Source organism: Pristiophorus japonicus, chromosome Y (genome assembly GCF_044704955.1).
Source record: "Pristiophorus japonicus isolate sPriJap1 chromosome Y, sPriJap1.hap1, whole genome shotgun sequence".
Classification (NCBI taxonomy): Eukaryota; Metazoa; Chordata; class Chondrichthyes; family Pristiophoridae; genus Pristiophorus; species Pristiophorus japonicus.
In genome coordinates, this window is record NC_092011.1 from 39,225,389 (window position 1) to 39,240,761 (window position 15,373).

At 53.3% G+C, this 15,373-nt stretch overlaps 1 protein-coding gene across 1 annotated transcript in view; it reads left to right on the forward strand.

Annotated features, from left to right (window-relative positions):
* The window catches only part of LOC139241096 (low-density lipoprotein receptor-related protein 1-like), a 440,653-nt gene that overhangs the window by 172,681 nt on the left and 252,599 nt on the right, over positions 1–15,373 (forward strand). The window contains 2 exon segments of the mRNA XM_070869785.1: positions 8,152–8,295; positions 15,307–15,373. The exon segment at positions 15,307–15,373 is cut by the window's right edge and continues 170 nt beyond it. Coding sequence (XP_070725886.1) covers positions 8,152–8,295; positions 15,307–15,373 — 211 coding nt within the window.

Below are 15,373 nucleotides of genomic sequence, written 5' to 3' on the forward strand. Positions count from 1 at the left end.
CCCCTCGTCTAAATCATTAATGTACAATGTAAACAGCTGGGGCCCCAGCACAGAACCTTGTGGTACCCCACTAGTCACTGCCTGCCATTCTGAAAAGTACCCATTTACTCCTGCTCTTTGCTTCCTGTCTGACAACCAGTTCTCAATCCACGTCAGCACACTACCCCCAATCCCATGTGCTTTAACTTTGCACATTAATCTCTTGTGTGGGACCTTGTCGAAAGCCTTCTGAAAGTCCAAATACACCACATCAACTGGTTCTCCCTTGTCCACTCTACTGGAAACATCCTCAAAAAATTCCAGAAGATTTGTCAAGCATGATTTTCCTTTCACAAATCCATGCTGACTTGGACCTATCATGTCACCTCTTTCCAAATGCACTGCTATGACATCCTTAATAATTGATTCCATCATTTGGTCCTGGTCCTAATGAAATGCATCCCAGGGTATTAAAAGAGATGGTGGAAGTTATAGCAGATGCATTCGTTATAATCTACCAAAATTCTCTGGACTCTGGGGAGGTACTAGCGGAAAGCAGCTAATGTAATGCCTCTGTTTAAAAAAGGGGGCAGGCAAAAGGCAGGTAACTATAGGCCGGTTAGTTTAACTAATCATGTTTAACTGATTTACTGGAATTCTTTGAGGATATAATGAGCATGGTGGATAGAGGTGTACCAATGGATGTGGTGTATTTAGATTTTCAAAAGGCATTCGATAAGGTGCCACACAAAAGGTTACTGCAGAAGATAAAGGTACACGGAGTCAGTGGAAATGTATTAGCATGGATCGAGAATTGGCTGGCTAACAGAAAGCAGAGAGTCGGGATAAATTGGTCCTTTTCGGGTTGGAAATCGGTGGTTAGTGGTGTGCCACAGGGATCGGTGCTGGGACCACAACTGTTTACAATATACATAGATGACCTGGAAGAGGGGACAGAGTGTAGTGTAACAAAATTTGCAGATGACACAAAGATTAGTGGGAAAGCGGGTTGTGTAGAGGACACAGAGAGGCTGCAAAGAGATTTAGATAGGTTAAGCGAATGGGCTCATATTTGGCAGATGGAATACAATGTCAGAAAGTATGAGGTCATCCACCTTGGGAAAAGAAACAGTAAAAGGGAATATTATTTGAATGGGGAGAAATTACAACATGCTGAGGTGCAGAGGGACCTGGAGGTCCTTGTGCATGAATCCCAAAAAGTTAGTTTGCAGGTGCAGCAGGTAATCAGGAAGGTGAATGGGATGTTGGCCTTCATTGCGAGAGGGATGGAGTACAAAAGCAGGGAGGTCCTGCTGCAACTGTACAGGGTATTGGTGAGGCCGCACCTGGAGTACTGCGTGCAGTTTTGGTCACCTTACTTAAGGAAGGATACACTGGCTTTGGAGGGGGTACAGAGACGATTCACTCGGCTGATTCCGGAGATGAGGGGGTTACCTTATGATGATAGATTGAGTAGACTGGGTCTTTACTCGTTGGAGTTCAGAAGGATGAGGGGTGATCTTATAGAAACATTTAAAATAATGAAAGGGATAGACAAGATCGAGGCAGAGAGGTTGTTTCCACTGGTCGGGGAGACTAGAACTAGGGGGAACAGCCTCAAAATACGGGGGAGCCAATTTAAAACCGAGTTGAGAAGGAATTTCTTCTCCAAGAGGGTTGTGAATCTGTGGAATTCTCTGCCCAAGGAAGCAGTTGAGGCTAGCTCATCGAATGTATTCAAGTCACAGATAGATAGATTTTTAACCAATAAGGGAATTAAGGGTTACGGGGAGCGGGTGGGTAAGTGGAGCTGAGTCCACGGCCAGATCAGCCATGCTCTTGTTGAATGGCGGAGCAGGCTCGAGGGGCTAGATGGCCTAATCCTGTTCCTAATTCTTATGTTCTTATTTTACCCACTACCGATGTCAAGCTGACTGGTCTATAATTCCCTGTTTTCTCTCTCCATCCTTTTTTAAAAAGTGGGGTTACATTGGCTACCCTCCACTTGATAGGAACTGATCCAGAGTCTATGGAATGCTGGAAAATGACTGTCAATGCATCCGCTATTTCCAAGGCCACCTCCTTAAGTACTCTGGGATGCAGTCCATCAGACCCTGGGGATTTATCGGCCTTCAATCCCATCAATTAACCCAACACAATTTCCTGACTAATAAGGATTTCCCTCAGTTCCCATGAGAACATAAGAAATAGGAGCAGGAGTAGGCCATTCGGCCCCTCGAGCCTGCTCCGCCATTTAATACGATCATGGCTGATCCGATCATGGACTCAGCTCCACTTCCCCGCCCGCTCCCCATAACCCTTCACTCCCTTATCGCTCAAACATCTGTCTATCTCCACCTTAAATATATTCAATGTCCCAGCCTCCACAGCTCTCTGGGGCAGAGAATTCCACAGATTTACAACCCTCAGAGAGAAGAAATTCCTCCTCATCTCAGTTTTAAATGGGCGGCCCCTTATTCTAAGACCATGCCCCCTAGTTCTAGTCTCCCCCATCAGTGGAAACATCCTCTCTGCATCCACCTTGTCGAGCCCCCTCATAATCTTATACGTTTCGATAAGATCACCTCTCATTCTTCTGAATTCCAATGAGTAGAGGCCCAACCTACTCAACCTTTCCTCATAAGTCAACGCCCTCATCCCTGGAATCAACCGAGTGAACCTTCTCTGAACTGCCTCCAAAGCAAGTATATCCTTTCGTAAATATGGAAACCAAAGCTGTACGCAGTACTCCAGGTGTGGCCTCACCAATACCCTGTATAACTGGAGCAAGACTTCCCTGCTTTTATACTCCATCCCCTTTGCAATAAAGGCCAAGATACCATTGGCCTTCCTGATCACTTGCTGTACCTGCACACTAACCTTTTGTGTTTCCCTTAACCTTGTAAGTATTTTATCTTCTGACCTCCTGTGCATCACCCCCCCCCCCTCCCACCCCGGCTGATTTCCATCACTCCACCATCAGTCTCCCGATCCCCAAAGTTCTGGAATTCCCTCCCTAAACCTCTCCGCCTCTCTCTCTTTTTCCTCTTTTTTTTTTAAAAACGCTCCTTAAAACCTACCTCTTCAACCAAGCTTCTGGTCACCTTTGAGATGTCCAGTGGTCGTGTATGGTGCTACATAAGTCCCAGTTTTTCTCTCCTTTACCTGGCCTAACATCTCCGAATGTGGCTCGGTGTGAAATTTTGTTTGATAACACTCCTGTGAAAGCGCTGTGGGATGTCTCACTATGGGGATGCATTTAGAAACCATAATCGCGGGAAAGTTAAGAGTCACTTGAACAAGTGTGGATGAATTAAGGAAAGCCAGCAAGGAATTGTTCAAGGCAAATCATGTTTAACCAGCTTGATTGAGTGTTTTGATGAGGTAACAGAGAGGGTTGATGAACGCAATGCGGTTGACGTGGTATACATGGATTTCCAAAAGGCGTGCCACATAATAGGCTTGCAGCAAAGTTGGAGCCCATGGGATAAAATGGACAGTGGCAGCATGGAATACGAGATTGGCTCAGTGACGGGAAGCAGAGAGTAGTGGTGAACGGTTGTTTCTCGGACTGGAGCAAGGTATACAGTGGTGTTCCCCAGGGATCGGTACTGGGACCACTTTTCTTGTTATATGTTAATGACTTGGATGGGTCGTGTACAGGGCACAATTTCAAAATGTGCAGATGACACAAAAGTTGGAAGTATAGTGAACAATGAGGAGAGAGGGATAGACCAGGAAGTCACAAACAGGCTGGAGACATGGGCGGGCAAATGGCAGATGAAGTTTAACGCTGAAAAGTGCGAAGTGATACATTTTGGTTTGAAGGACGAGGAGAGACAATATAAACTAAAGGGTACACTCCTAAAGGGGGTGCATGAACAGAGAGACCTGGGGGTATATGTGCACAGATCGTTGAAGATGGCAGGGCAGGTTGAGAAAGCGGTTAAAAAAAGCTTACGGCATCCTGGGCTTCATAACTAGAGGCAATAGAGTACAGAAGCGGGGAAATTATGATGAACCTGTATAAATCACTTGTTCTGCCTCAACCGGAGTATTGTGTCCAATTCTGAACACCGTACTTTAGGGAGGATGTGAAGGCCTGGGAGAGGGTACAGAGGGAGATTGACCAGAATGGTCCCAGGGGATGAGAGACTTCAGTGACGTGGGGAGACTGGAGAAGCTGGGGTTGTTCTCCTCGGAGCAGAGAAGGTTGAGGGGAGATTTGATTGAGGTGTTCACAATCACAAGGGATCCGGACAGAGTAGAGAGAGAGAAACTGTTCCCATTGGTGGAAGGGTCGAGAACCAGAGGATACAGATTTAAGGCAATTGGCAGAAGAACCAAAGGCGACACGTTGGAAAAACTTGTTTCCCGCAGCGAGTGGTTAGGATCTGGAATGCGCTGCCCGAGAGGGCGGGGGAGGCAGACTCAATCGTGGCTTTCAAACGAAGAGTTGGGTAAGTTCCTGAAGGATAAATATTGGCAGGGCTACGGGGAAAGGGCGGGGGAGTGGGACTGGCTGTGTGTCGGCACGGGATCGAGGGGCCGAATGGCCTCCCTCCTGTGCTGTGACCGTTCTCTGATTCGAAGCCACTGTGTCAGTACAGGTTGTCGTTAAAAGACACGGCATTTGACAGGAGACGCGATGAGTGAAGTTTTTAGTCGTTAAGCCGCTTTAGTTTAAGAAGATTCATGTTTCCTTCAAACATGTCAAACGGGGGGATTAACACTGTTGTATTTTGAACCTTGACCCAGGCACGGTGAAGATAAATAATGAGGTGTTAATCCCTCACATTGAGAAGTGTCTGTGTGATTGTGTGGGGTCTTCACTTCTGAGGCAGACCCCCGGAGTCGAGGATGACTTGCTCCCACACTAACACTGAGTTCTCAGGTGACCAATGAGACCAATGTGGGACCCACAGTCTCTGTCACAGGCGGTGTCTGGGGCAGACGCTGGTTGGAGGGAGGGACGGGTGAGTGGGGTGCCTGGGTTGTCGTGCGCCCCTTCTGCTGTTTGCGCTTGGCTTCCGCGCGCTCCCGGCAAAGCGACTCGAGGTGTTTGGCGCCTTCCCGGATGCTTCTCCTCCACTTTGAGCAGTCTTGGGCCAGGGATTCCCAGGTCTCAGTGGGAAGTTCCATTTTTTCCAAGGAGGCTTTGAGGGTGGTCCCTTGTAACGTTTCCTCTGCTCACCTTTGGCTCGTTTGCCGTGTAGAATTTCCGAGTAGAGCGCTTGCTTTGGGAGTCTCGTGTCTGGGGACCATGCGGACAATGTGGCCCTGCCCAGCGGAGCTGGTCGAGTGTGGTCAGTGCTTCGATGCCGGGGATGTTGGCCTAGTCGAGGACGCTAACGTCGGTCCATTGGAGCGAGCCACATTGTCCGCATGCCCCAGACACGAGACTCCCCAAAGCAAGCGCTCGACTCGGAACTCCTTCACGAGCAAACGAGCCAAAGGTGGGCAGAGGAAACGTTACAAGGGACCACCCTCAAAGCCTCCCTGATAAAGTGCAACACCCCCACCGACACCTGGGAGTCCCTGGCCCAAAGACCAGTCCGCCCTAAGTGGAGGAAGTGCATCCGGGAGGGCGCTGAGCACCTCGAGTCTCGTCGCCGAGAGCGTGCAGAAACCAAGCGCAGGCAGCGGAAGGAGCGTGTGGCAAACCAGTCCCACCCTCCCCTTCCCTCAACGTCTATCTGTCCCACCTGTGACAGGGACTGTGGTTCCCGTATTGGACTGTTCAGCCACCTAAGGACTCATTGTTAGAGTGGAAGCAAGTCTTCCTCGATTCCGAGGGTCTGCCGATGATGATTTCCTGCCAATGGATTTGCAGAGACATCGTTGTTGTTACTTCTCCAGTGATTTGAGGTGCTTGCTGTACGTAGTCCATGTCTCTGAGCCATACAGGAGAGCGCGTATCACCACTGCTCTGTAGACCGTGAGCCTGGCGCCGGGTTTGTGATCCTGGTCTTCGAACACACTCTTCCTCAGGCCGACATCCCCAGCCTGTGTGCGGTGGGGGCGAATTTAAGCGTGTGCCAAATCTTAAAGCTTCCTTAATTTGGGTTTACGAAAACACGGAGCAATGCGTCAAGGCGTTCATGGCAGTAGGGGAAATGAAACTGTGAGATCATCAGTGTATTACTGACTCTCAAAACTGCCAACTGGGACCAGCTTTTCTGCTGAGCCAGCACCTGAGGTTTGTCTGCTCTCCACCTCCCCGAGCAAAACATTCAAAAACTTACATTGCAACAACCCCTTTCAACATCTCCGGACGTCCCAAAGTGCGGCACAACTAATGAACTACTTTTAAAGTGTGGTTGATGTTGTAAGCTCCCGCATGCAGCTGTGTGATAATGACCCAGATCATCTGGGTTTTTTTAGTGATGTTGGTCGAGGGATAAATATTCGCCCCAGGACACCGGGGAGAACTCCCCCTGCTCTTCTTCCAAATAGTGGCCCCGGGATATTTTACATCCACCTGAGAGGGCAGATGGGAACTTTGTTTAATGTCTCACCTGAAAGACCGCCCCTCCGACAGTGCGGCGCTCCCTCAGTACCGCCCCTCCGACAGTGCGGCGCTCCCTCAGTACCGCCCCTCCGACAGTGCGGCGCTCCCTCAGTACCGCCCCTCCGACAGTGCGGCGCTCCCTCAGTACCGCCCCTCCGACAGTGCGACGCTCCCTCAGTACTGCATAGCTAGAGGTATTCCAAATGATCAAGGATTTTCATAGATTAACAATTAACAAAATAATCATTGATTGATGAGGAGATACTATGGTCAGTATTTGGAAGAAGAGCAGGAGAAGTTCTCCCCAGTGTCACGGGGCCAATATTTATACCTCAATCAAGATTAAAAAAAAACATGATGTGGGTCATAATCACATTGCTGTTTGTGGGAGCTTGCTGTGTGCAAATTGGCTGCTGCGTTTCTTACATTAGAACAGTGACTACACTCCAAAAACTATTTCACTAGCTGAAAAGCGCTTTGGGACGTCCTGAGGGTCGAAAGGCGCTATATAAATCCAATTATTTTACTTTCTCCCCTCGACCTCCTCTGTTCCACGAAAACAACACCCTGAGTACTGCCCCTCCGACAGTGCGGCTCTCCCTCAGTACTGCACCTGTTCCAAAAAAAAAACCCAGCCTGTCTAATCTTTTCTCATCGCTAAGATTCTCCAGTCCTGGCAGCATCCTGGTAAATCTCCTCTGTACCCTCTCCAGTGCAACATCCTGGTAAATCTCCTCTGTACCCTCTCCAGTGCAACATCCTGGTAAATCTCCTCTGTACCCTCTCCAGTGCAATATCCTGGTAAATCTCCTCTGTACCCTCTCCAGTGCAACATCCTGGTAAATCTCCTCTGCACCCTCTCCAGTGCAACATCCTGGTAAATCTCCTCTGTACCCTCTCCAGTGCAACATCCTGGTAAATCTCCTCTGTACCCTCTCCAGTGCAATATCCTGGTAAATCTCCTCTGTACCCTCTCCAGTGCAATATCCTGGTAAATCTCCTCTGTACCCTCTCCAGTGCAATATCCTGGTAAATCTCCTCTGTACCCTCTCCAGTACAACATCCTGGTAAATCTCCTCTGTACCCTCTCCAGTGCAATATCCTGGTAAATCTCCTCTGTACCCTCTCCAGTGCAATATCCTGGTAAATCTCCTCTGTACCCTCTCCAGTGCAACATCCTGGTAAATCTCCTCTGTACCCTCTCCAGTGCAACATCCTGGTAAATCTCCTCTGTACCCTCTCCAGTGCAATATCCTGGTAAATCTCCTCTGTACCCTCTCCAGTGCAATATCCTGGTAAATCTCCTCTGTACCCTCTCCAGTGCAATATCCTGGTAAATCTCCTCTGTACCCTCTCCAGTACAACATCCTGGTAAATCTCCTCCGCCCCGACCTCCTCCTCTCCTCCGCTGTACCTGCATACTAACCTTTTGTGTTTCATGTACAAGTAACCCCCAGGTCCCGCTGCACTGCAGCACTTTGCAATCTTTCTCCATTTAAATAATAACTTGATTTTTTTTTTCTGCCAAAGTGCGTGACCTCACACGTTCCAACATTATACTCCATCTGACAAATCTTTGCGCACTCTATATCACGAAGCTGGCTGTACATCACGGACGAGGTGTGTTAAGTTAAAGTGTGTGTGTTTTTGCTGTGTTCCAGTGCGAAGCCATGCCTGTGAGCCAGACCAGTTCAACAAACCTGGGGGCTGCTCGGATATCTGCTTGCTGGGGAACAGTCACAAGTCGCGCACTTGCCGCTGTCGGTCTGGCTTCAGCCTGGGCAGTGACGGCAAGTCCTGTAAAAGTAAGTTGCCACAACCCGCGGCGGGCACATCCAGGAGTTAATCGTCATCCCTTGTGCCCTGGAGGGAGGCAGGTAACTGTTTTATGGGAGACCCTTTAACATTGATTTCGAACGAGAGTCTTTATCCAAAACAAACTTGCCTTCTTTCTGTCTGCCTGCTGACAAACTTGCCGTGTATTTCCAGCACTTTTTGATTTAATTGTCCACAGCCCATATATTATGAAGCTGTGACGTGTATAACATAGAAAATAGGTGCAGGAGTAGGCCATTCGGCCCTTCGAGCCTGCACCACCATTCAATATGATCATGGCTGATCATGCAACTTCAGTACCCCATTCCTGCTTTCTCTCCATACCCCTTGATACCTTTAGCCGTAAGGGCCACATCTAACTCCCTTTTGAATATATCTAACGAACTGGCCCCAACAACTTTCTGTGGTAGGGAATTCCACAGGTTCACCACTCTGGGTGAAGAAGTTTCTCCTCATCTCGGTCCTAAATGGCTTACCCCTTATCCTTAGACTGTGACCCCTGGTTCTGGACTTCCCTAACATTGGGAACATTCTTCCTGCATCTAATCCGTAACATCGCCTGTCTCCACCCACTGCCTCAGCTCATCCGCTGCTGAAACCCTCACCCGTACCTTTGTTCCCACCAGACTTGACTATTCCAACACACTCCTGGCTGGCCTCCCACATTCTACCCGACGTAAACTAAAGGTGATCCAAAACTCAGCTGCCCCTGTGTCCCAACTCGCACCGAGTCCCGCTCACCCATCACCCCATGTGCTCGCTGCCTCCCGTGTCCTAACTCGCACCGAGTCCCGCTCACCCATCACCCCCTCTGCTCACTGCCCCGTGTCCTAACTCACACCGAGTCCCACTCACCCATCACCCACTGTGCTCACTGCCCCCGTGTCCTAACTCACACCCAGTCCCACTCACCCATCACCGCCTGTGCTCACTGACCCCGTGTCCTAACTCACACCGAGTCACACTCACCCATCACCCCCTGTGCTCACTGACCCCGTGTCCTAACTCGCACCGAGTCCCACTCACCCATCACCCCCTGTGCTCACTGACCCCGTGTCCTAACTCGCACCGAGTCACACTCACCCATCACCCCCTGTGCTTGCTGACCCCGTGTCCTAACTCGCACCGAGTCCCACTCGCCCATCACCCCCTGTGCTCGCTGACCTACATTGGCTCCCGGTTAAGCAACACCTCAATTTCAAAATTATCCATCCTTGTTTTCAAATCCCTCCATGGCCTCCTCCCCCCTCCCTATCTCTGTAACCCTCTCCAGCTCCTACACCCCTTCCTATCTCTGTAACCTCCTCCAGCCCCTACACCCCTTCCTATCTCTGTAACCTCCTCCAACCCCTACACCCCTCCCTATCTCTGTAACCCTCTCCAGCCCCTACACCCCTTCCTATCTCTGTAACCTCCTCCAGCCCCTACACCCCTCCCTATCTCTGTAACCTCCTCCAGCCCCTACACCCCTCCCTATCTCTGTAACCTCCTCCAGCCCCTTACACCCCTCCCTATCTCTGTAACCTCCTCCAGCCCCTACACCCCTCCCTATCTCTGTAACCTCCTCCAGCCCCTACACCCCTCCCTACCTCTGTAACTGCCAGCCCCTTACACCCCTCCCTATCTCTGTAACCTCCTCCAGCCCCTATACCCCTCCCTATCTCTGTAACCCTCTCCAGCCCCTACACCCCTCCCTATCTCTGTAACCTCCTCCAGCCCCTACACCCCTCCCTATCTCTGTAACCTCCTCCAGCCCCTACACCCCTCCCTATCTCTGTAACCCCCTCCAGCCCCCTACACCCCTCCCTATCTCTGTAACCTCCTCCAGCCCCTTACACCCCTCCCTATCTCTGTAACCTCCTCCAGCCCCTACACCCCTCCCTATCTCTGTAACCCCCTCCAGCCCCCTACACCCCTCCTGATCTCTGTAACCCCCTCCAGCCCCACAACCCCCCCGAGATCTCTGCACTCCTCTAATTCTGCCCTCCTGAACATCCCTGATTATAATCGCTCCACCATCGGTGGCCGTGCCTTCTGTTGCCTGGGCCCCAAGCTCTGGAACTCCCTCCCTAAACCTCTCTACCTCTCTCTCCTCCTTTAAGACGCTTTTTTAAAACCTCCCTCTTTGACCAATCTTTTGGTCACCTGTCCCTAATATCTCCTCCTGCGGCTCGGTGTCCGATTTCTGCCGGATTTACGTTCCTGTGAAGCACCTTGGGATGTTTCACGACGGCAAAGGTACTATATAAATGTAAGATGATGTGATTACCCGCAGCTGTTGTGAAATTCCTGTTGAACTATAAAGAAATGGTGGTTGGACTTTAAATCTAGGAATTGGACAACTCGAACTGAAGTGAAAATTGAGAACTCTTTCTCTAAAAAGGGTGTGATTGTTTGGTGGTGAATTGAAAATTTTAATGAATGAGATCCATAGATTTCTGCCAGGTGAGTGATCGAGGGACAGAGAGCCAGATCGGTCATCATCGCATTGAATTGCAGATCGGGCTCGAGGGGCTGAACGGCCTCCTCCTGTTCCTAATGTAACAGGCTCGAGGGGCTGAACGGCCTCCTCCTGTTCCTAATGTAACAGACTCGAGGGGCTGAATGGCCTCCTCCTGTTCCTAATGTAACAGGCTCGAGGGGCTGAATGGCCCCCTCCTGTTCCTAATGTAACAGGCTCGAGGGTCTGAACGGCCTCCTCCTGTTCCTAATGTAACAGGCTCGAGGGGCTGAATGGGCCTCCTCCTGTTCCTAATGTAACAGGCTCGAGGGGCTGAATGGGCTCCTCCTGTTCCTAATGTAACAGACTCGTGGGGCTGAACGGCCTCCTCCTGTTCCTAATGTAACAGGCTCGAGGGGCTGAATGGCCTCCTCCTGTTCCTAATGTAACAGGCTCGAGGGGCTGGGTGGCCTCCTGTTCCTAATGTAACAGGCTCGAGGGGCTGAACGGCCTCCTCCTGTTCCTAATGTAACAGGCTCGAGGGGCTGAACGGCCTCCTCCTGTTCCTAATGTAACAGGCTCGAGGTGCGATGGGGGCTCAGTGAACAGGAACAGGAGGAGGCTGTTCAGCTTGGCAGTTAAATCTCATTCATGGGGGTAACCTGCACACTTAGCCATAGAGATTCTGTCTCTTGTCTCTCTCTCGCTCCCCGTCTCTCTCGCTCCCCGTCTCTCTCGCTCCCCGTCTCTCTCTCTCTCTCTACCCCCCCCAGCCCCTCTGTGTGACTGCGTGTCTGTGTGACTGCGTGCCTATGTCTCTCCCCCCCCCCCCTCACAAATGCCGGGTAATCAGCAGGTTTTAATGTGTGGTGGTTGCAGGCAGCACTTGTCTGGCACGCTGGTCTGCTGCCAACAGGGAACGAGCGACGTGTGATGCAACGTGCTGCCAGCGTCTGGCCACAGCTGCGTTAGAAGGGCCTTGCGAATAAATTTAAATTAGTTCATTAGAAAATGCCCTTTCCCCGCTGCCCGTAACTGAGTGCTTTAATTGTAAAGCAGGAGAGAATGCTGACCCAGGGAGCAAGCGGTTCATTTACATTGGGATTGAGCTCCGTCACACGAGAACAGATAACCCTTCCAGTGCCAAACCGCAAACACAAGCTTTTGTTCAAAGCCGAGCTCAAGAAATGCCTTGCACTTTGCTCAATTCACCACCTCCGGACGTCCCAAAGTGCTTCACAGCCAATGAAGTACTTTTTCTTTAATTCTGTAGTCACTGTTGTAATGTGGGAATCGGCAATTAGCGCACAGCAAGCTCCCACACACAGCGATGTGATAATGACCAGATCATCTGTTTTAGTGATGTTGGTCGAGGGATAAATATTGGCCCCAGGACACCGGGGAGAACTCCCCCTGCTCTTCCAAATAGTGGCCCCGGGATCTTTTACATCCACCCGAGAGGGCAGACGGGGCCTCGGTTTAACGTCTCATTTGAAAGACGCCGCCCCTCCGACAGTGCGGCGCTCCCTCAGTACTGCCCCTCCGACAGTGCGGTGCTCCCTCAGTACTGCCCCTCCGACAATGCGGTGCTCCCTCAGTACTGCCCCTCCGACAGTGCGGCGCTCCCTCAGTACCGCCCCTCCGACAGTGCGGGGCTCCCTCAGTACTGCCCCTCCGACAGTGCGGCGCTCCCTCAGTACCGCCCCTCCGACAGTGCGGCGCTCCCTCAGTACCGCCCCTCCGACAGTACGGCGCTCCCTCAGTACTGCCCCTCCGACACTGCGGCGCTCCCTCAGTACTGCCCCTCCGACAGTGCGGCGCTCCCTCAGTACTGCCCCTCCGACAGTGCGGCGCTCCGTCAGTACCGCCCCTCCGACAGTGCGGCGCTCCCTCAGTACCGCCCCTCCGACAGTGCGGCGCTCCCTCAGTACTGCCCCTCCGACAGTGCGGCACTCCCTCAGTACTGCCCCTCCGACAGTGCGGTGCTCCCTCAGTACTGACAAAACTAATCGTTTAAAGCTGTAATCCAACTTCAGTGTTGCGTTTTGATTGATGTTGGCATTAACTGCAGAGTAGAGTTACAGCTCTGAGGGAGCTTGGCTGTGAGCCAAGGGTGGGTTCATTCAGGTTCAGAAACACAACATCAGCCTGTGTTGTCAAACCCAGCCTCCGTTCACATCAGGGCTTAGCTCATTCATTCTCTTAATATCTTCTCCCGCTCCCCTGCTCTTCCTCTCTCCCTACCCCCTCTCTGTCTCTCTCTCTCCCTCCCTCCACCTTTCTCCCTCCCTCCACCTTTCTCTCGCTCTCCATCCCCCCCTCCCTCGCTCTCCATCCCCCCTCCCTCGCTCTCCATCCCCCCTCCCTCGCTCTCCATCCCCCCTCCCTCGCTCTCCATCCCCCCTCCCTCGCTCTCCATCCCCCCTCCCTCGCTCTCCATCCCCCCCTCCCTCGCTCTCCATCCCCCCCTCCCTCGCTCTCCATCCCCCCCTCCCTCGTTCTCCATCCCCCCCTCCCTCGCTCTCCATCCCCCCCTCCCTCGCCCTCCATCCCCCCTCTCTCGCTCTCCATCCCCCCCTCCCTCGCTCTCCATCCCCCCCTCCCCCCCTCTCTCGCTCTCCATCCCCCCTCTCTCGCTCTCCCTCCCCCCTCTCTCGCTCTCCCTCCCCCCTCTCTCGCTCTCCCTCCCCCCTCTCTCGCTCTCCCTCCCCCCCTCTCTCGCTCTCCATCCCCCCTCCCTCGCTCTCCATCCCCCCCTCTCTCTCTCTCCCTCCCCCCCCTCTCTCGCTCTCCCTCCCCCCCTCTCTCGCTCTCCCTCCCCCCCTCTCTCGCTCTCCCTCCCCCCCTCTCTCGCTCTCCCTCCCCCCCTCTCTCGCTCTCCCTCCCCCCCTCTCTCGCTCTCCCTCCCCCCCTCTCTCGCTCTCCCTCCCCCCCTCTCTCGCTCTCCCTCCCCCCCTCTCTCGCTCTCCCTCCCCCCCTCTCTCGCTCTCCCTCCCCCCCTCTCTCGCTCTCCCTCCCCCCCTCTCTCGCTCTCCCTCCCCCCCCTCTCTCGCTCTCCCTCCCCCCCCTCTCTCGCTCTCCCTCCCCCCCCTCTCTCGCTCTCCCTCCCCCCCCTCTCTCGCTCTCCCTCCCCCCCTCTCTCGCTCTCCCTCCCCCCCTCTCTCGCTCTCCCTCCCCCCCTCTCTCGCTCTCCCTCCCCCCCCTCTCTCGCTCTCCCTCCCCCCCCTCTCTCGCTCTCCCTCCCCCCCCTCTCTCGCTCTCCCTCCCCCCCCTCTCTCGCTCTCCCTCCCCCCCCTCTCTCGCTCTCCCTCCCCCCCCTCTCTCGCTCTCCCTCCCCCCCCTCTCTCGCTCTCCCTCCCCCCCTCTCTCGCTCTCCCTCCCCCCCCTCTCTCGCTCTCCCTCCCCCCCCTCTCTCGCTCTCCCTACCCCCCTCTCTCGCTCTCCCTACCCCCCTCTCTCGCTCTCCCTCCCCCCCTCTCTCGCTCTCCCTCCCCCCCTCTCTCGCTCGCTCTCTCTCTCTCTCTCTCTCTCTCCCCCTCCCCCTCCTCAAGATTACAGAGATAGGGAGGGGTGTATGGGCTGGAGGGGGTTACAGAGATAGGGAGGGGTGCAGGGGCTGGAGGAGATTGCAGAGATGGGGAGGGATGTACGGGCTGGAGGAGGTTACAGAGATGGGGAGGGGTGTAGGGGGCTGGAGGAGGTTACAGAGATAGGGAAGGGACGAGGAGCTCATGGAGGGATTTGAAAACCAGGATGAGAATTTTGAAATCGAGGCGTTGTTCAACCGGGAGCCAATGTAGGTCAGCGAGCACAGGGGGTGATGGGTGAGCGGGACTCGGTGTGAGTTAGGACACGGGGTCAGTGAGCACAGTGGGTGATGGGTGAGTGGGACTCGGTGCGAGTTAGGACACGGGGTCAGTGAGCACAGGGGGTGATGGGTGAGTGGGACTCGGTGCGAGTTAGGACACGGGGTCAGTGAGCACAGGGGGTGATGGGTGAGCGGGACTCGGTGCGAGTTAGGACACGGGGTCAGTGAGCACAGGGGGTGATGGGTGAGCGGGACTCGGTGTGAGTTAGGACACGGGGTCAGCGAGCACAGGAGGTGATGGGTGAGCGGGACTCGGTGAGAGTTAGGATACGGGGACAGCCGAGTTTTGGATCACCTCTAGTTTACGTCGGGTAGAATGTGGGAGGCCGGCCAGGAGTGCGTTGGAATAGTCAATTCTGGAGGGAACAGAGGCACGGATGACGGTTTCAGCAGCGGATGAGCTGAGGCAGGGGGCGTAGACGGGCGATGTGACGGAGGGTGGAAACAGGCGGGTTTAGTTATGCTGCGGGTATGTGGCCGGAAGCTCATTTCAGGGTCAGTATCAATCACAATTCTATTGCTTTATCTTTTTGTTCGGCCCTGGAAATCGAGGCAGTGTGGGGGGAGTGGGACTGATTGGGGTCACTCTTTCACAGAGCCGACTCAGGCAACGATGGGCCGAATGGTCTCCCACGATGCGGTGTGATTATATCTGCGATTCCTTTTCCCCAGAGCCCGACCACGAGCTGTTCCTGGTGTACGGGAAAGGCCGCCCCGGGATCATTCGGGGGATGGACAT